General features: G+C 46.2%; 2 protein-coding genes across 6 annotated transcripts in view; both read right to left on the reverse strand.

Moving 5' to 3' along the window:
• The window catches only part of SUPT16H (SPT16 homolog, facilitates chromatin remodeling subunit), a 39193-nt gene extending 29344 nt beyond the window's left edge, over positions 1-9849 (reverse strand). For 2 of the 5 annotated variants that reach the window (XM_085565376.1, XM_085565378.1), the window contains exons 1-6: positions 9645-9849; positions 7935-8027; positions 5496-5666; positions 3704-3856; positions 2459-2605; positions 1251-1402 (exon numbers count right to left, since the gene is read on the reverse strand). In XM_085565376.1, the coding sequence (XP_085421502.1) occupies positions 1251-1402; positions 2459-2605; positions 3704-3856; positions 5496-5666; positions 7935-8027; positions 9645-9710 (782 nt within the window). In that variant the 5' untranslated portion in view covers positions 9711-9849. The remainder of the gene's footprint in view (positions 1-1250; positions 1403-2458; positions 2606-3703; positions 3857-5495; positions 5667-7934; positions 8028-9644) is intronic. The other 3 variants (XM_085565375.1, XM_085565374.1, XM_085565377.1) reach the window with 3 other exon arrangements.
• Positions 9850-13404: 3555 nt separating this feature from the next.
• LOC110481137 (ATP-dependent chromatin remodeler CHD8) overlaps positions 13405-21291 on the reverse strand; it is a 56149-nt gene continuing 48262 nt past the window's right edge. Inside the window, exons 32-36 of the mRNA XM_085565389.1 lie at positions 20192-20343; positions 18148-18342; positions 16324-16407; positions 15553-15591; positions 13405-13703 (exon numbers count right to left, since the gene is read on the reverse strand). Of these exons, the coding sequence (XP_085421515.1) occupies positions 13512-13703; positions 15553-15591; positions 16324-16407; positions 18148-18342; positions 20192-20343 (662 nt within the window). The 3' untranslated portion in view covers positions 13405-13511. The remainder of the gene's footprint in view (positions 13704-15552; positions 15592-16323; positions 16408-18147; positions 18343-20191; positions 20344-21291) is intronic.

A 21291-nucleotide genomic window follows, 5' to 3' on the forward strand; every position in this document is an offset into this window, starting at 1 on the left:
GTCAGAAACGGGACAGGAATGGGGTCAGCGATGGGGGTGATGGCCCCGAAGTGCATGTGGGACTTGTCGCTGGGGAATTGGGGGGAAAAAACGGGATTTTTTGGGCAAAATTTGGTCAATTTCTAATGTTTTTTGGTAAATTTTGTGGTTTTTTTCAAATCTCAGTAAATCAGCCCAAATTTACCCAAATCCAGGCGGTTTTGGGTACCTGATGACGCTGAACTTGAAGTTGTCATTGCCACCACTCTAGATGATCAGTGTGGACCAAGTTTTTGGGCGAAATTTGGACAATTTTTGGTGTTTCTTGGTAAAATTTGGGGTTTTTTCCAAATCTCGGTAAATCAGCCCAAATTTACCCAAATCTGGGCAATTTTAGGTACCTGACGACGCTGAATTTGAGGCTGCCATTGCCACCACTCTTGCTGACCAAGGTGGACCAATTTTTTGTGCGATTTTTGCTCAATTTTTGGCGTTTCTTGGTAAAATTTGCGTTTTTTTCCAAATCTCAGTAAATCAGCCCAAATTTGCCCAAATCCGGGCGGTTTTGGGTACCTGACGACGCTAAACTTGAACTTGTCATTGCCACCACTCTGAATGACCAATGTGAACCAATTTTTTGGGCGAAATTTGGTCAATTTTTGGTGGTTTTTTTGCTAATTTTGGTTTTTTTTCCAAATCTCGGTAAATCAGCCCAAATTTGCCCAAATCTGGGAAATTTTAGGTACCTGACGACGCTGAATTTGAGGTTGTCATTGCCACCACTCTTGCTGACCAATTGCTGACCAGGGTGGACCAATTTTTTGGGCGAAATTTGCTCAATTTTTGACGTTTTTTTGCTAATTTTGTTTTTTTTTCCAAATCTCAGTAAATCAGCCCAAATTTGCCCAAATCCAGGCGATTTTGGGTACCTGACGACGCTGAACTTGAGGCTGCCATTGCCACCACTCTTTCTGACCAAGGTGGACCAAGTTTTTGGGCGATTTTTGGTCAATTTTTGGCTTTTCTTGGTAAAATTTGCGTTTTTTTCCAAATCTCGGTAAATCAGCCCAAATTTGCCCAAATCTGGGCAATTTTGGGTACCTGATGACTCTGAATTTGAGGTTGTAGTTGCCGCCGCTCTGGCTGACCAAGGTGGACCAATTTTTTCTGCGTTTTTTGCTCAATTTTTGGCTTTTTTTGCTAAATTTGGCTTTTTTTCCAAATCTCGGTAAATCAGCCCAAATTTGCCCAAATCCGGGCGGTTTTGGTACCTGACGACGCTGAATTTGAGGTTGTAGTTGCCGCCGCTCTGGATGATGGGGGGGTAGCACATCTCCACGGCCGAGGGGTCGGCGCCCGCCAGGAATTTCTTCTCCTCGATGGCTTTCTCCACCGCCTCGGCCAGCTTGCTGTGCCGCACCTTCTGCGGGCAGTGACGTCATCACAGCGTCAGTTTGGGGCAAAAAAACACAATTCTGCGATTTCGGTGAAAAAACCCCGATTTTCGGCGAAAAAACGGCGATTTTACGCGAAAAAACGGCGATTTTACGCGAAAAAACGGTGATTTTCGGCCAAAAAATCTGAATTTTCAGGGGGAAAATCCCTGGTTTTGGTTTTTGGTCTGAAAGCCCAAATTGTCAGCCAGGATTTTGGGGTGAAAACACAAATTTTCAGGCAAAAAAACCCCAGGTTTGGGGTGAAAATGCCAATTCTGGAATTTTGGCAAAAAACCGTGATTTTTGGTCAGAAATTCCAGATTTTTCGGCAGAAAAATCTCAATTTTTGGCCAGGAAACCCCGATTTTAGGCCGGGATTTCAGGGTGAAACGGCAATTCCAGGATTTTGGACAAAAAAATCTAATTTTCAGACAAAACTCCTGATTTTTAGCCCAAAAAAACCGATTTTGACAAAAAAATCCCGATTTTCAGCAAAAAAATCCCCATTTTCGTCCAGGATTTCAGGGTGACCCCAAAACTTCAATTTTTAACCCAACCCAACCTTAAAATCCAATTTTAACCCAACTCAACCTTAAAACTCCAATTTTTGACCCAACTCAACCTCAAAATCCAATTTTTGACCCAACCCAAACCCAAAACTCCAATTTTTGACCAACCCAATCTCAAATTCCAATTTTTGACCCAACCCAACCTCAAAACTTCAATTTTTAACTCAACCCAACCTCAAAATCGAATTTTTGACCCAACTCAACCTCAAAACTCCAATTTTTGACCAACCCAATCTCAAAATCCATTTCTTGACCCAACCCAAACCCAAAACTCCAACTTTTGACCCAACCCAAACCCAAAACTCCAACTTTTGACCCAACCCAATCTCAAAATCCAATTTTAACCCAACCCAAACCCAAAACTCCAACTTTTGACCCAACCCAACCTCAAAATCCAATTTTTCACCCAACCCAACCTCAAAACCCCAATTTTTGCCCCAACCCGGACCCAAACCCGCCGGATTTGGCCCCAACCTCGTCGGCGTCGACGATCTCCATGACGCGCTCCTTGAAGAACTTGGTGAAGACCTCGGAGGTGATGGCGGCCGCCTTGCGCATCAGCTGCAGCTCCACCTCCTCCTTGGCCGCCATGGCCTGCGCCACGGCCGCGCTGACGTCCACCTGCGGCGACGGCCAGCGTTGACCCTTCCGACCCAACGTTGACCCTTCCGACCCAACTTTGACTGTTCCGACCCAACGTTGACCCTTCTGACCCAACGTTGACTCTTCCGACCCAACATTGACCGTTCCAACCCAACGTTGACCCTTCTGACCCAACATTGACCCTTCTGACCCAACGTTGACCCTTCTGACCCAACGTTGACTCTTCCGACCCAACTTTGACCCTTCCAACCCAACTTTGACTCTTCCAAGCCAACTTTGACTCTTCCAACCCAACTTTGACTGTTCCGACCCAACGTTGACCCTTCCAACCCAACCTTGACCCTTCCAACCCAACCTTTACCCTTCTGACCCAAGACTGACCCTTCCAACCCAACCTTGACCCTTCTGACCCAACATTGACCCTTCCAACCCAACATTGACACCTTCCAAGCCAACTTCTACTCTTCCAACCCAACTTTGACTCTTCCAACCCAATTCCAACTCTTCCAACCCAACCTCGACCCTTCTGACCCAATGTTGACCCTTCCGACCCAACATTGACCCTTCTGACCCAACTTTGACTCTTCCAACCCAACGTTGACCCTTCTGACCCAACGTTGACCCTTCTGACCCAACTTTGACTCTTCCTAGCCAAGTTTGACTCTTCCAACCCAACTCCAACTCTTCCAACCCAACTTTGACTCTTCCAACCCAACTTCTACTCTTCCAACCCAACTCTGACCCTTCCAACCCAATTCCAATTCATCCAACCCAACTTTGACCCATCCAACCCAATTCTGACCATTCTGACCCAACTTTGACTCTTCCGACCCAACTTTGACTCTTCCAACCCAACATTGACCCCTTCCAAGCCAACTTCTACTCTTCCAAGCCAACTTCTACTCTTCCAACCCAACTTTGACTCTTCCAACCCAATTCCAACTCTTCCAACCCAATTCCAACTCTTCCAACCCAACTTTGACCCACCCAACCCAACCCCAACCCAACCCTGACCCACCCAACCCAACCCCAACCCAACCCTGACCCACCCAACCCAACCCCAACCCAACTTTGACCCTCCCAACCCAGCCCCAACCCAACTCTGCCCCCCCGGACCTTCTCGAAGCCCTCCTTGGCCAGGGCGTCGTTCCAGCTCCTCAGGAAGTCGCCGGGGAACTTGTCCTTGGCGAAGACGCCGAGGCGGCGCCCGGCGCGGCTGCTCCGCAGCGCCTCCAGCAGCTTCTCGAAGTTGGCCTTGTTGCTCTCGTTCTGCGGCGCCCAAAAACCCGGAGGGTCACCCCAAAACGGCCACCAAAACCAAAGCGACCTCAACGTGGCGCCCGGGGACTCCAAAATGGCGCCAGGGGACTCCAAAATGGACACCAGGACACCAAAATGGCCACCAAAACCAAAGTGACCTCAACATGGCGCCCAGGGACTCCAAAATGGCGCCAGGGGACACCAAAATGGCGCCCGGGGACACCAAAATGGACATCAGGACACCAAAATGGCCACCAAAACCAAAGCGACCCCAACGTGGCACCTGGGGACTCCAAAATGGCTCCCGGGGACACCAACATGGCGCCCGGGAACACCAAAATGGACACCAGGACACCAAAATGGCCACCAAAACCAAAGTGACCCCAATGTGGTGCCCGGGGACTCCAAAATGGCGCCCGGGGACACCAAAATGGACACCAAAACCAAAGCGACCTCAACATGGCGCCTGGGGACTCCAAAATGGCGCCAGGGGACACCAAAATGGACACCAGGACACCAAAATGGCCACCAAAACCAAAGCGACCTCAACATGGCGCCCGGGGACTCCAAAATGGTCTCTAGGAGCTCAAAATGGCGCCCGGGAACACCAAAATGGCGCCAGGGGACTCCAAAATGGACACCAGGACACCAAAATGGCCACCAAAACCAAAGCGACCTCAACGTGGCGCCCGGGGACTCCAAAATGGTCTCTAGGAGCTCAAAATGGCGCCCGGGAACACCAAAATGGACACCAGGACACCAAAATAGCCACCAAAACCAAAGTGACCCCAATGTGGCGCCCGGGGACTCCAAAATGGCTCGCGGGGACACCAACATGGCGCCCGGGGACACCAAAATGGACACCATGACACCAAAATGGCCTCCAGGACCCCCAAAAACCCATAAATTATCTCAAAATGGCCTCCAGGACCCCAAAATGGCGCCCTGGACTCGAAAATGGCTTCCAGGACCCCAAAATGGCCTCCAAGACCCTAAAATGGCCTCCAGGACCCCAAAATGGCTCCTGGGGACACCAAAATGGCCCCAAAATGGCCTCCAAGACTCCAAAATGGCTCCCAGGGACACCAAAATGGCACCCTGGACCCCAAAATGACCCAAAATGGCCCCCAGGACACTAAAATGGCCCCCAAGAACCCAGAGTGGCCTCAAAATGGACACCGGGACACTAAAATGGCCACCAAAACCCAAAGTGACCCCAAAGTGGCCCAAAATTGACACCAGGACCCCAAAGTGGCCTCAAAATGGACACCGGGACCCCAAAAAAACTCCAAATGACCCCAAAATGGCCTCCAGGACAGCAAAATGGCCATCGAGACCCCAAAATGGCCACCAGGACCCCTAAAAACCCCAAAATTACCCCAAAATGGCCTCTGAAACCCCAAAACAGCCACCAGGACCCCAAAAAGACCCAAAATGCCCCAAAATGGCCTCCAGCACCCTAAAATGGCCTCCAGTGACCTGAAGATGACTCAAAATGGCCCCAAAAAAACCCAAAATGACCCAAACCCCCCCAAAATTGGCCCAAAACATCCCAAAATCGCCCCAAAAGGTCCCCACCTTCTCGCGGACCAGCAGCATGACCCCAAGTTGACCAAAACCCCCCAAAATCGCCCCAAAAGGTCCCCACCTTCTCGCGGACCAGCAGCGTGACCGCCGGGAGGCCGTTGGTGCCCTCGGCGCCCTTGGCCGGCGCCACCTGCTTGAGGAACTCGACTTTCTTCCGGCTGGCCAGGAACAGGACGCGCTCCTCGCAGAACAGCATCACCGTGTCCGTCAGCTCGTAGCCGAAGAGCCACGTCTGGAGAGCCCCAAAATCCATCAGAACACCCCAAAAGTGACCCAGGAATCCAAAAAACCTCTGAGGAACCCAAAAAACCTCTGAGGAACCCAAAAAACCTCAGAGGAACCCAAAAAACCTCAGAGAAAACCCAAAAACCTCAAAGGAACCCAGAAAACCAGCCAGGAACCCAAAACACCTCAGAGAAACCCCAAAAAAACACCCAGGAACCCAAAAAACCTCAGAGGAACCCAAAAAACCTCAGAGAAAACCCAAAAACCTCAAAGGAACCCAGAAAACCAGCCAGGAACCCAAAAAAACCTCAGAGGAACCCAAAAAAACCACCCAGGAACCCAAAATACTTTAGAGAAACCCAAAAAACCTGAGAGGAACCCAAAACACCTCAGAGAAAACCCAAAAAACCTCAGAGGAACCCCAAAAAACCTGAGAGGAACCCAAAAAACCTCAGAGGAACCCAAAAATCCACCCAGGAACCCAAAGATGAGCTCCTGGCAGAACAGCATCACCGTGTCCGTCAGCTCGTAGCCAAAGAGCCACGTCTGGAGAACCCCAAAATCCATCAGAACGCCCCAAAAATGACCCAGGAATCCAAAAAACCTCAGAGAAATCAAAAATATAACCCAGGAATCCAAAAAACCTGAGAGGAAGCCAAAACACCTCAGAGAAAACCCAAAAAACCTCAGAGGAACCTAAAAAACCTCAGAGGAACCCAAAAATCCACCCAGGAACCCAAAAATCCACCCAGGAACCCAAAGATGAGCTCCTCGCAGAACAGCATCACCGTGTCCGTCAGCTCGTAGCCGAAGAGCCACGTCTGGAGAACCCCAAAATCCATCAGAACGCCCCAAAAATGACCCAGGAATCCAAAAAACCTCTGAGAAATCAAAAATATAACCCAGGAATCCAAAAAACCTCTGGGGAACCCAAAAAACCTCTGAGGAACCCAAAAAACCTCAGAGGAACACAAAAAATCACCCAAGATCCCAAAAAATCACCCACAAATCCCAAAAAACCTCAGAGGAACCCCAAAAAACCACACAGGAACCCAAAAAAACTCAGAGAAATCAAAAATATAACCCAGAAATCCAAAAAACCTCAGAGTAACCCAAAAAACCACCAAGGAACCCCAAAAAACCTCAGAGAAACCCCAAAAATCTCCAAAATACACCAAAAATCATGAAGGAGACCCCAATAAACGCCTGGGAAACACCAAAAACAACCCAGGAACCCCAAAAACTGACCAAGGAAACCCAAAAAGAGACAAAGAAACCTCAAAAGAGACCAAAAAAACCCAAAAAGAAGCAAAGAAACCCCAAAATGGACCAGGAAAACCCCAAAAGGAACAAAAAAAACCTCAAAATGGATCAAGGACACCCCAAAATGGACAAAAAAAACCAAAAAGGGACAAAGAAACCCAAAAATGGATCATAAAAAACCCAAAATGGAACCAAGAAACCCCAAAAAGGAACAAAAAAACCCCAAAAGGAACAAAAAAACCCCAAAAAGGAACAAAAAACCCCAAAAAGGAACCAAGAAACCCCAAAATTAACAAAAATCCCCAAAATTTATGAGGAAAACCCCGAAAGGAACCAGACAAAAATTATGGGAAAGTCCCCAAAAGCAGGAGAGAAACCCCAAAAATGGGGGAATTTACCCCAAAATGGGGAAATTTGCCCCAAAATGGGGGATTTACCCCAAAAATAGGAAATCTAGCTAAAACTGAGAGAATTCAGCCAAAAATGGGGAGATTTATCCTAAAATGGGGGAATTTACCCCAAAAATGGGGGATTTACCCCAAAATGGGGGGGATTTATCCCAAAAATGGAGGATTTTACCCCAAAAATGGGGGATTTACTCCAAAAATGGGGAGATTTATCCCAAAATTGGGGGGATTTACCTCAAAAATGGGGGATTTACTTTAAAATTGGGAGATTTACCCAAAAAATGGGGGATTTATCCCAAAAAAATGAGAAAATTCATCCAAAATTGAGAAAATTTTCCCAAAAATGAGGGGATGCCCCTAAAAATGATAAAATTCAGCCCAAACTGGGAGAATTTGCCCAAAAATGAAACATTTTTGGAGTTTTCCTCACGAATTTCAAGTTTTTCCTCATGATTTTGTTTTTTTCCCAGGATTTTGGGATTTTACACCGAGATTTTTGGGGTTTTTCTCAGGAATTTCGGGCTTTTCCTCAGGATTTGGGTTTTTTTCCCAGAATTCGGGATTTTCCCCCCAGATTTTAGTTTATTTTCTGTTTTTTTGCCCACCTGCAGCGCCGTGGACTTGGCGTAGACGATCTCCTCGTCCACGCCCACGGCCACCACGATGGCGTCGACGCCGCCGAACTCATCCTCGCCTTTCTGTGGGGCAGGAGACCCAAAATCAGCCAAATTCACCCCAAAATTACCCCTGCAGCAGCCCCAAATTCACCCCAAAATATCCCTGCAACAACCCTGAATTTACCCCAAATTTACCCCAAAATTTCCCCAACACTGACGCCGCCGAACTCATCTGTGCCTTTCTTGGGGCAGGCGACCCAAAATCACCCAAATTCACCCCAAAAATTCCCAATTGGCACCCCCAAATTCACCCAAAAATTCCCCTGAAGCAGCCCCAAATTCACCCCAAAATATCCTCCATCAGCAACCCCAAATTCACCCAATTTCACCCCAAAAAAATCCCCTACAGGAACCCTGAATCCACCCAAAAAAATCCCCTACAGGAGCTCCAAATTCACCCAATTTCACCCCAAAAAATCCCCTACAGCAGCCCCAAATTCACCCCAAAAAAATCCCCTGCAGCAGCCCCAAATTCCACAAAATTCACCCCAAATTCACTCCAAACCCTCAACATTCCCTCAGCCCCCCCAGATTTCCCTAAACACCCCAAATTTACCTCAAATCCCCCAAATTTACCTCAGCCCCACTAAATTCACCCCAAATTCTCCTCAAATGCCCAAAATTTCCCTCAAATCTTCCAAATTTACCCCAAATTCCCCTCAAACCCCCAAAATTTCCCTCAAATCCCCCAAATTCACCCCAAATCCCCCGAATTCACCTCAACCCCTCCAAATTCACCCCAAAACCCCCAAATTCACCTCAAACTGCCAAAAATTTAAACCAAATTCACCCCAAAACCCCCAAACCCCCTCAGGCCCCCCAAATTTACCCCAAACCTACAAAATCCCCCTCAAATTTACCTCGAACTCCCTAAATTTACCCCAAACCCCCCAAATTCACCCCAAACCCCCTAAATTCCCCTCAAACCCCCCCAAATTTCCTTCAAATCCCCCAAATTTACCCCAAACCACCCAAATCCACCCCAAATTCCCCAAATTTACCCCAAACCACCCAAAACCACCCCAAATCCCCCAAATTTCCCCGAAAGCACCCAAATCCACCCCAAATTCCCCTCAAATTCCCCAAATTTCCCTCAAATCCCCCAAATTCCCCTCAACACCCCCAAATTCCCCTCAACCCCCCTAAATTTACCCCAAACCCTCCAAATCCACCCCAACCCCCCTAAATTTACCCCAAATTCCCCTCAAATCCCCCAAATTTCCCTCAAATCCCCCAAATTTACCCCAAACCCCCTCAAACCGCCCAAATCCCCCTGAAATCCCCCTCAAACCACCCAAATTCACCTCATATCCCCCAAATTTCCCTCAACCACCCCTCAAATCCCCCAAATTTACCCCAAACCCCCCAAATCCCCCTGAAATCCCCCAAGTTTCCCTCAACCCCCCCTCAAACCCACCAAATTTACCCCCAAACCCCCTCAAACGCCCCAAATTTACCCCAAACCCCCCAAATCCACCCCAAATCCCCCTCAAATCCCCCAAATTTACCCCAAACCCCCCAAATCCCCCTGAAATCCCCCAAGTTCCCCTCAAACCCCCTCAAACCGCCCAAATCCCCCTGAAATCCCCCAAGTTCCCCCCAAACCCCCCCCAGCCCCCTCCCCCGCCCCTCCCCCACCTGCCAGCTGGCGTAGAGCCGCCGCAGCCGCCGCGCGAAGGCCTCGCGGTCCAGGCTCAGCGCCATCAGCGGCCCGGCCGCGGCCCCGCCGGAGCCGGGCGGGGAACCGCCGGGGCGGGGCGGGACCTTCCTCCGCTCGGCCGCCGCCTCCTCCTCCTCCTCCTCCTCCTCCTCCTCCTCCTCCTCCGCCGCCGCCGCCGCCGCCGCCGCCGCCCGTGCCGCGCCGCGGCGCCCGCCGGAAGCGCCGCCTGAGGCGACTTCCGCTTCCGGTGCGCGCGCGAAGGGCGGGAGGCGGAGGAGGAGACGGTGAGGGAGGGGAAAGGGGCGGCCGGGGAGGGGAAAAGAGCGGCCGGGGAGGGAAAAGGGGGAGTTTGGATGAGAAAAAGGAGGAGGAAAATGGGGGGAAAGGGGAAAAAACACACAAAAAAAACAAACAAACGCGGGTGAAATCGGTGAGGGGGGGAAAAGGAACGGGGGGTCACGTGACGGCGGAGAGGCGGGAAAAGGGGAGCGCGGGGCGCCGGCGTCACGTGACCGCCCCCCCTCGCGCCTGCGGAGGGGAAAAGGCGGGAAAAGGGGCGGGGCCAGATGGGTCACGTGGTGGGGAGGGAGGAATGGAGGAGGAGAAATGGAGGAGAGGGAGGAGAGAGGGAGGAGAGAAATGGAGAGGGAGAGAGAAATGGGGAGGGAGAGAGAAATGGGGAGGGAGAGAGAGATGGAGAGGGAGAGGAGGGGAAAGGAAATAGGGAGAGGGAGATGGAGACAGAAATGGAGAGGGAGAGGAAAGGGAGGGAGAGAAATGGAGAGGGAGAGGAGGGGAAAGGAAATAGGGAGAGGGAGACGGAGACAGAGAAATGGAGAGGGAGAGAGAAATGGAGAGGGAGAGAGAGATGGAGAGGGAGAGGAGGGGAAAGGAAATGGGGAGAGGGAGATGGAGACAGAGAAATGGAGAGGGAGATGGGGAGATGGAGGAGGAGAGGGAGGGAGATGGAGAGAGGGAGAGAGAAATGGAGAGGGAAAGACGAGGGAGAGAAATGGGGGAGATGGCGAAGGAGATGGAGATGGGGAGAGGGAGAGAAAGGAGGGAAATGGAGACGGGGAGATGGAGATGGAGGGAGAGAGAGGGAGAGGGAGAGAGAAATGGCGGGGGAGATGGAGATGGGGAGGAGAGTGTGAGGGAGATGGGGAGGGAGAGAGAGAAATGGCGGGGAGATGGAGACGGGGAGAGGGAGAGAAAGGAGGGGAATGGAGACGGGGAGAGGGAGAGGGAGATGGAGGAGGAGAGAGGAAGGGAGATGGGGAGAGAAATGGAGAGGGAGAGGAAAGAGGGAGGTAAATGGAGAGGGAGATGGGGAGGGAGAGGAGGGGAAAGGAAATGGGGAGAGGGAGATGGAGAGAGGAAAATGGAGAGAAATGGAGAGGGAGATGGAGGAGAGAGTGAGGGAGATGGAGACAGGGAGAGAAAGGAGGGAAATGGAGATGGGGAAAGAGAGGGAGATGGAGGAGGAGAGAGTGAGGGAGAGAAATGGAGAGGGAGAGAAAGGAGGGGAAAGGAAATGGGGAGAGGGAGATGGAGAGAGAGAAATGGAGGGGGAGATGGAGGGGGAGGGAGATGGAGAGGGAGACAGGAGAGGGAGATGGGGAGATGGAGGGGGAGAGGACAGAGAGCACCAAAACGAGGCAAAAATACAGAAAAAACAGAAAAAAATACCCAAAGGAAAAAAAGAAAAAAAAAAACAAACAAAAAAAACCAAAAAAGAAACAAAAGAAAAACAAAAAACACCAAATAAAAAATAACCAAACAAAATGAAAGAAAAAAGCCCGAGAAAAGTTTTTAAGAAACCCCAAGGAAGTCAAAAAAATGAAAAAAAAAAAAACTATGAAAATTTAAAAGGATGAGAAAAAATGTAAAAAGCCTTAAGAAATGTGGAAAGATGAGAAAAAACAAAAAGGCGTGAAAAAAATTAACAAAAAACACCCCCCAAAAAAAACCCCCCAGCAAACAAAAAAACACCTTTAAAAAAACCCAAAAGAACAAAAACAAAGAAAGGAAAAAAAGCAAAACCCCCACAAAAAATTAAAAAATAAAACAAAAAAAAAAAACACCAAAAAATTCTTTTAAAACTCCGAAAAACACCAAAAAAAACCCACAAAAAAAATTTTTAAAAACCCCAAAAACGTAAAAAACTGAAAAAACGCCAAAAAAAAAAAAGAAAAAAAAAACCCTCTAAAAAAATTTACAAAAACCCCAAAAAAACCCCAGCAAACAAACAAAAAAAACCTTGAACCCCCTCTCCAAAAAAAAACCTCACAAAAAACTGGGACAAAAAAAAACAAACAAAAAAACTCCGAAAAATTTTATAAAAAACCCCAAAACCCCAAAAAACCCAAAAAAATAAACCCGAAAAAAAAATTAAAACCAAAGCAAGAAAAAAACAAAGCAGGAAAATCGTGAGGGGGAGACGTGAGCGGGGATCGTTAATTACCAATTAATTCATTAATTAATTGGGGTGGCTATCGGGGGGCGGGACAAACGAAGGGAGGCCAGGGAGGAGATTAATTAATGAGGAGGGTAATTAGAAGGGTAATGAGGAGCTTAATTAATGAGGAGGTTAATGAGGAGGGTAATGAGGAGGTTAATAAGGAGGTTAATTAATGAGGAGGTTAATAAAGAGGTTAATTAATGAGGAGGTTAATTAATGAGGAGAGTAATGAGGAGGTTAAAGAATGAGGAGGTTAATTAGGGGGGTAATGAGGAGGGTAATTAATGAGGAGGTTAATTAATGAGGAGAGTAATAAGGAGGGTAATGAGGAGGTTAATGAGGTTAATTAATGAGGAGGGTAATGAGGAGTTTAATTAGCAGGTCAATGGGGAGATTAATGAGAAGCGTAATAAGGTTAATGAGGAGGTGAATTAATGAGGAGGGTAATGAGGAGGTTAATGAGGAGGTTAATTAATGAGGAGGGTAATGAGGAGGTTAATTAGGAGATTAATTAATGGGGAGATTAATGAGAAGCGTAATGAGGCTAATGAGGAGGTTAATTAATGAGGAGGGTAATGGCAAGGGTAATGAGGAGGGTAATGAGGTTAATTAATGACGAGGTTAAAGAGGAGGTGAATTAATGAGGAGGGTAATTAACAAGGAGGGTAATGAGGAGGGTAATTAATGAGGAGGTTAATTAACAAGGAGGGTAATGAGGGTAATTAATGAGGAGGGTAATGAGGAGGGTAATTAATGAGGAGGTTAATTAACAAGGAGGGTAATGAGGAGGTGAATTAACGAGGAGGTTAATTAACAAGGAGGGTAATGAGGAGGGTAATTAATGAAGAGGTTAATGAGGAGGGTAATTAATGAGGAGGTTAATTAACAAGGAGGGTAATGAGGAGGGTAATTAAGGAGGAGGTTAATTAACAAGGAGGGTAATGAGGAGGTTAATGAGGATAATTAATGAGGAGGGTAATTAACAAGGAGGGTAATGAGGAGGTGAATTAACGAGGAGGTTAATTAACAAGGAGGTTAATGAGGAGGTTAATGAATGAGAGGTGAATTAATGAAGAGGGTAATGAGGATAATTAACGAGGAGGTTAATTAACAAGGAGGGTAATGAGGAGGTGAATTAACGAGGAGGGTAATTAATGAGGAGTCTAATTAACAAGGAGGGTAATGAGGAGGCTCATTAATGACGAGGTTACCGCCGCCGTTACCTAACGAGCAGTCCAGCTAATTACCGTTTAATTAGGCACCAGAGCACGCCCCGCTGCGTTTCCAACCTTTTATTAAAAAACAACCCCCGAAGCCCCGCCCCCGGCCCCGCCCCACGACACAGACACTTTACATATTTATAAATATTCATCAGGGGGCGGGGCTACTCCGAGTCCGAGGCGGGCGCCAGCATGGGGTCGGCCAGCAGGGGGCAGCAAGCACTTCCGGTCTGCCCCGCCGCCTCTTCCGGCGCCGGCCGGAAGTGAGGGGGCGTGGCCAGCGCCGCCGGGGCCACGCCCCCCATGAGCGCCGCCATCTTGGAGAGGTCCAGGGCTGGGGGCGGGGCGGGCAGGCACTGGGGGGAAAGTAATTAGAGCCGGGAGTTAATGAGCTGGCCGTGGAAAATAGTTCAGTTCCTAATTAGGATGGGTCATTAGTGAATTGGAAATTGAAAAATGTTAAATTGGGAGTTAAAATGGGTAATTAGGGAATTGGAAATTGAAAATAGATAAATTCCTAATTAGGATGGGTAATTAGTGAATTCGTAATTGAGAATAGTTCAGTTCTTAATTAGAGCCGGGAGTTAATGAGCTGCTCGTGGAAAATAGTTCAATGCCTAATTAGGATGGGTCATTAGTGAACTGGAAACTGAGAATAGTTCAGTTCTTAATGAGGATTGGTAATTAGTGAATTGGTAATTGAAAATGTTAAATTCTTAATGAGGATTGGTAATTAGTGAATTGGCAATTGAGAATAGTTCAGTTCTTAATTAGAGCCGGGAGTTAATGAGCTGTCCGTGGAAAATAGTTCAGTTCCTAATTAGGATGGGTCATTAGTGAATTGGTAACTGAGAATTGTTAAATTGGGAGTTAAAATGGGTAATTAGGGAATTGGAAATTGAAAATAGATAAATTCCTAATTAGGATGGGTAATTAGTGAATTGGTAATTGAAAATAGTTCAGTTCTTCATTAGGATGGGTCATTAGTGAATTGGAAATTGAGAATAGTTCAGTTCTTCATTAGGATGGGTAATTAGTGAATTGGAAATTGAAAAATGTTAAATTGGGAGTTAAAATGGGTAATTAGTGAATTGGTAATTGAAAATTGTTCAGTTCTTCATTAGGACGGGTCATTAGTGAATTGGTAATTGAAAATAGTTCAGTTCCTAATTAGGATGGATAATTAGTGAATTGGAAATTGAAAATAGTTCAATTGGGAGTTAAAATTGGTAATTAGAGAATTGGTAATTGAAAATAGTTCAGTTCTTAATTAGAATGGGTAATTAGTGAATTGGTAATTGAAAATGTTAAATTCTTAATGAGGATTGGTAATTAGTGAATTGGTAATTGAAAATAGTTCAGTTCTTCATTAGGATTGGTAATTAGTGAATTGGTAATTGAAAATAGATAAATTCCTAATTAGGATTGGTAATTAGTGAATTGGTAATTGAAAATAGTTCAATTGGGAGTTAAAATGGGTAATTAGTGAATTGGTAATTGAAAATAGTTCAGTTCTTAATTGGAATGGGTAATTAGTGAATTGGTAATTGAGAATAGTTCAGTTCTTAATTAGGATGGGTAATTAGTGAATTGGTAATTGAGAATAGTTCAGTTCTTAATTGGAATGGGTAATTAGTGAATTGTTCATTAAAAATTGTTAAATTCTTCATTAGAATTGGTAATTAGTGAATTGTTCATTAAAAATTGTTCAATTGGGAATTAAAATTGGTAATTAGAAAGTTGTTGATTAAAGCTTGTAAATAAAACATTTTGAGAATTTTCGGAAATTTTTTTGGGGATTTTTGGGGAATTTCGGGGATTTTTGGGGATTTTTGAGCATTTTCGGGGATTTTGGGATTTTCGGGAATTTTGGGGGAATTTTTGTGGATTTTCGGAGTTTTTGGGGATTTTTGGGGAATTTTTGTGGACTTTTGGGGAAATTTTGGAAATTTTTGGGGATTTTCAGGGATTTTTTGGGATTTTTGGGGATTTTGGGGAATTTTCAGGGATTTTTGGGGAATTCTTGGGGATTTTAGGGAACTTTTGAGGATTTTTTGGGAATTGTTGCGGATTTTGCAGGAATTTTTGGGTGTTGTTGGGGATTTTTGGGGAATTTTCAGGGATTTTGGGGAATTTGGGGGGATTTTCAGGGATTTTGGGTGAATTTTGGGGGATTTTGGGGAATTTCAGCCATTCCCAAATCACCTTTTTCCGGTGCCACTTCTCCCGCCGCTGCTCCGAGCCCTGGGGGGGGAAACGAAATTTGGGGTGAATTTGGGCGATTTTGGGGCTCCGCCGCGGTTTTGGGGCGGATCCCGGCGGTTTTACCCCAAATTCCCCAAAATCGGCGTTTTTAGCCCCAAAATCGGCGTTTTTAGCCCCAAAATTGGCGTTTTTAGGCCTGAATTCCCCAAAATTGGCGTTTTTAGCCCCAATTCCTGGAAATCGGTGATTTTAGCCCCGAATTCCCTGAAATCGCCATTTTCAGCCCAAATGTCCCAAGATCACCGTTTTTAGCCCCAAAATCGCCATTTTTTGCCCCAAATTTCCCCAAATCACTGTTTTTAACCCCGTATTTCCCAAAATCGCTGTTTTTTGCCCCGAAATCACCATTTTTCGCCCCGTTTTTCCTGAATCCGCCTTTTTTTCCCCAAAATTGCCGTTTTTGGCCCTGATTTTCCCGAAATCGCCGTTTTTGGCCCCGATTTTCCCAAAATGGCCGTTTTTCCCCCTGATTTTCCCAAAATCGCCGTTTTTCCCCCTGATTTTCCCAAAATCGCCGTTTTTCGCCCCGTTTTTCCCAAAATGGCCGTTTTTGGCCCCGATTTTCCCGAAATGGCCGTTTTTGGCCCCGATTTTCCCGAAATGGCCGTTTTTCCCCCTGATTTTCCCGAAATCGCCGTGTTTTGCCCCAATTTTCCCGAAATGGCCGTTTTTCCCCCCGATTTTCCCGAAATCGCCGTGTTTCGCCCCGACCTGCAGCGGGCGGCGGGCGCTCCTGCGGGCGGCGCCGTTGGGACCCTGCGGATGCTTCTGGAAGGTCAGCTTGAGCCCCTCCTCCTGCGCCGGAAAACACGGAAAAACGGGAAAAACGGGAAAAACGGGAAAAACGGAGAATGTCGGGAATAAATATCGGGGAAATCCGGGAGAAAATCGGGAAAAAATCGGGAGAAAATCGGGAAAATCAGGGGAAAATCGGGGGAAAATCGGGGAAAATCCGGAGAATATCGGGGGAAAATCGGGAATAAATTGGGAGAAATTCAGGGATAAATCGAGAGAAAATTGAGGGAAAATTGGGAATAAATCGGGAGAAATCGGGAAAATCGGGGGAAAATCGGGGAAAATCCAGAGAATATCGGGGATAAATCGGGAATAAATTGGGAGAAATTGGGAGAATATCGGGAATAAATTGGGGGAAAATCGGGAGAAAATTGGGAATAAATCGGGATAAATGGGGAGAAAATTGGGGGAAAATCCAGGGAAATTGGGAGAAATTGGGAGAAATTTTGGGGAAAATCGGGGATAAATTGGGAGAAAATTGGGATAAATTGGGAGAAAATCGGGAATGGAAACAAGGAGAAATCGGGAAAAATTGGGAGAAAATCGGGAAAAATTGGGAATAAATTGGGAGAATATCGGGGATAAATTGGGAGAAAATTTGGGATAAATTGGGAGAAAATCGGGAAAAATTGGGAATAAATTGGGAGAATATCGGGGATAAATTGGGATAAATTGGGAGAAATCAGGATAAATTGGGAATAAATTGGGGATAAATTGGGATAAATTGGGAATAAAATTTGGGTTGGGATTGGGGGCCGTTTTTGGGGTGAAATTGCCCGTTTTTGGGGTGAAAAGGGCCGTTTTTGGGGTGAAAAAGGCCATTTTTGGGGTGAAAAGGGCGGTTTTTGGGGCGGTTTTTGGGTCAGGGTTTTGGGGATGTTTTTGGGGTGAAAAGGGCCGTTTTTGGGGCGGTTTTTGGGGTGCAAAAGCCCGTTTTTGGGTCAGGGTTTTGGGGATGTTTTTGGGGTGAAAAGGGCGGTTTTTGGGGCGGTTTTTGAGGTGCAAAAGCCCGTTTTTGGGGTGAAAAGGGCTGGTTTTGGGGTGAAAAGGGCTGTTTTTGGGGCGGTTTTGGGTCAGGGTTTTGGGGATGTTTTTGGGGTGAAAAGGGCCGTTTTTGGGGCGGTTTTTGGGTGCAAAAGCCCGTTTTTGGGTCAGGGTTTTTGGGATGGTTTTGGGGTCAGTTTGGGGTGATTTTTGGGGTGAAAAGGGCTGGTTTTGGGGCGGTTTTTGGGTCAGGGTTTTGGGGATGTTTCTGAGGTCAGTTTGGGGCGGTTTTTGGGGCGGTTTTTGGGGTGCAAAAGCCCGTTTTTGGGTCAGGGTTTTTGGGGTCAGTTTGGGGCTGTTTTTGGGGCGGTTTTTGGGGTCAATTTGGGGCGGTTTTTGGGGTGAAAAGGGCCGTTTTTGGGGTGGTTTTTGGGGTGAAAAAGCCCGTTTTTGGGTCAGGGTTTTTGGGGTGAAAAGGGCCATTTCTGGGGTCAGTTTGGGGCTGTTTTTGGGGCGGTTTTTGGGGTGCAAAAGCCCGTTTTTGGGGTGGTTTTTGGGGTGAAAAGGGCCGTTTTTGGGTCAGGGTTTTTGGGGTCAATTTGGGGTGGTTTTTGGGGTGAAAAGGGCCGTTTTTGGGGCGGTTTTTGGGTGAAAAAGCCCGTTTTTGGGTCAGGGTTTTGGGGATGTTTTTGGGGTGAAAAGGGCGGTTTTTGGGGCGGTTTTTGGGGTGCAAAAGCCCGTTTTTGGCACACTCACGTCCTTGATCTGCACGGTGAACTCGCGCTGGCGCGGGCGGGCGCGCGGCGCGGGGGAGGGGCGGGGGGAGGGGCGGGGGGAGGGGCGGGGGGAGGGGCCGGGCTCCGGGAGCCCCCCCGGGACCCCCCCGGGCCCCTCCCCCGCCGCCAGCGCCGCGCGGCAGATCAGCTCCAGGCGCCGGATCAGCGCCCGCGCCTGCGGAAACGGGAGTTAGGGGGGAATTTGGGAATTTGGGGGGTTTGGGGGAGTTGGGGGGTTTTGGGAATTTTTTGGGATTTTTTGGGGGTTTTTTTTGGGATTTATTTGGGATTTATTTGGGATTTTTTGAGGATTTTTTGGGTTTTTTTGGGGGGTTCTTGGGGATTTATTTGGGATTTATTGGGGATTTTTTTGGTTTTTTTTGCGGATTTCTTGGGGGTTTTTTTGAGATTTTTTTTGACATTTTTTGGGGGGATTTTTTGGTATTTTTTTGGGATTTTTTGGGTTTTTTTTTGGGATTTTTTGGGGGGTTCTTGGGGATTTTTTGGGATTTATTGGGGATTTTTTGGGGGTTTTTTTGGGGATTTCTTGGAGGATTTTTTGGGGGTTTTTTTGAGATTTTTTTTGAGATTTTTTGGGGGAAATTTTTGGGATTTTCTGGGGGATTTTTTGGGGATTTTTTTGGGATTTTTTGGGGGATTTTTTTGGGGGATTTTATTGGGATTTTTCGGGAGATTTTTTTGGGATTTTTTGGGGATTTTTTGGGATTTTTTGGGGGATTTTTTTGGGATTTTTTGGGATTTTTTGGGGAATTTTTGGGGGTTTTTTTGGGGATTTTTTTGGGGTTTTTTTTAATTTTTTTTTGAGATTTTTTTGGGATTTTTTTGGGGATTTTTTTTGGGATTTTTTGGGTTTTTTTGGGGATTTTTTGGGATTTATTTGGGATATATTTGGGATTTTTGGGTTTTTTTTGAGATTTTTTTGGGGAATTTTTTTGGGATTTTTTGGGGTTTTTTTGGGATTTTTGGGGTTTTTTTTGGGATTTTTTTAAGATTTTTTTATGATTTTTTGAGGATTTTTTGGGGATTTTTGAGAATTTTTTGTGGATTTTTTGTGGATTTTTTGGGGTTTTTTTGAAAGTTTTTGGGGTCTTTTTCGGGATTTTTTTGATAATTTTTTTGCATTTTTTGGGGTCTTTTTGGGGACTTTTTGGGATTTTTTTGGGGATTTTCTTCAGGATTTTTTGGGGATTTTTTTCAGGATTTTTGTGGGATTTTCTGGGGGATTTTTTCAGATTTTTGGGGGGTTTTGGAGGGATTTTTTTCGGGATTTTTTGTGATTTTTTGGGGGATTTTTTCAGGATTTTTTGGGGGGTTTTGGGGGGATTTTTTTCAGGATTTTTTTCATGATTGTTTTGGATTTTTTGAGAAATTTTTTGAGTTAGTTTTTGAGATTTTTTGGGGATTTTTTTCAGGATTTTTGGGGGATTTTTTTCAGGATTTTTTGGGATTTTTTGGGATTTTTTTCGGGATTTTTTTCAGGATTTTTTTGGATTTTTTGAGAAATTTTTTGAGGCTTTTTTTTGAGATTTTTTAGGGATTTTTTTCAGGATTTTTTTGGGATTTTTTTTTAGGATTTTTTGGGATTTTATTCAGGATTTTTGGGATATTTTTCAGGATTTTTTTGGGATTTTTTTCGGGATTTTTTTCAGGATTTTTTTGGATATTTTGAGAAATTTTTTGAGGAATTTTTTGAGATTTTTGGGGGATTTTTTTCAGGATTTTTTGAGGATTTTTTTCAGGATTTTTTGGGATTTTTTGGGGATTTTTTTCAGGATTTTTGGGATTTTTTTCAGGATTTTTTTGGGATTTTTTTCAGGATTTTTTTGGATTTTTTTCAGGAGTTTTTCGGGATTTTTTTCAGGATTTTTTGGGGGATTTTTTCGGATTTTTTGGGGGGATTTTTTTCAGGATTTTTTGGGATTTTTTGGGGGGATTTTTTGGGGGATTTTTTCATGTTTTTCCGGGGTGATTTCCGGGGATTTTGGGTTTTTTTCCCCCCTCACCTTGGGCCAACAGAGGAGATTTTGGGGGTGGGGGAGGGGCGCTTCGGGGGCGCCGCCCTCGCCCGGGGGGGGAGGGGAACCCTCGTCCTCCCCCTCCCCCTCCTCCTCTTCCTCCTCCTCCTCCTCCTCCTCGGCCCCCAGCGCCTCCGGCCCTGCCCGAGAGACCCAAAATCCCTGAAATTCCCCCCAAAAATCCCCCACGCCCCATTCCGCCTTTTTCCCCCCAAATTTTGGGGGCTCTCCCACCCTTTTTCCCCATTTTCAACCCCAAATTTGGGCTTTTTTCTCCCCTTTTTCCCCACCAGGAATTCCCATAATTTTGGGTTCCCCTTTTACCCCAAAATTCCCAAATTTTGGGTCCCATTTTACCCCAAAATTCCCCAAATTTGGTGTCCCCTTTTACCCAAAAAATTCCCAAATTTGGTGTCCCCTTTTACCCCAAAATTCCCAAATTTTGGGTCCCCTTTTACCCCAAAATTCCCCAAATTTGGGATTCCCTTTTACCCCCAAATTCTCCAAATTTTGGGTTCCCTTTTACCCCCAAATTTGGGGTCTTTTCTCCCCTTTTTTCCCCCCAGGAATTCCCAAAGATTTGGGGTCCCATTTTACCCCAAAATTCCCCAAACTTCAGGTCCCTTTTTCCCCCATTTCTCCCCCAAATTTCCCATCCCAAAACCTCCCATTTTTTGCCCATTTTTTCACCCCATTTTCCCCCATTTTTTCTGAAATTTCCCCCCCCAAAACCCCCAATTTTCCCAAATTTCCCCCCCCAAAATCCCCAATTTCCCCCCAAATTTCTCCCCCTCCAAACCCCCAATTTTCCCCCCAAATTTCCCCCCCCAAATCACCCAATTTTCCCACCCCAAACCCCCCATTTTTCCCCCCAATTTTTCCCCCTATTTTCCTCCATTTTCCCCTGAAATTTTCCCCCCCAGAACCCCCATTTTTCCCCCCAATTTTCCCCCAATTTTTTCCCAAATTTCCCCCCCCAAATGCCCCATTTTTCCCCCAAGTTTTCCCCAAATTTTCCCCCCAAATCCCCCAATTTTCCCCCATTTTTCCGCCAATTTCCCCCAATTTCCCCCCAATTTTTTCCCAAA

Source organism: Lonchura striata, chromosome 36, assembly GCF_050655825.1.
Source record: "Lonchura striata isolate lonStrDom1 chromosome 36, ASM5065582v1, whole genome shotgun sequence".
NCBI classification, from domain to species: domain Eukaryota; kingdom Metazoa; phylum Chordata; class Aves; order Passeriformes; family Estrildidae; genus Lonchura; species Lonchura striata.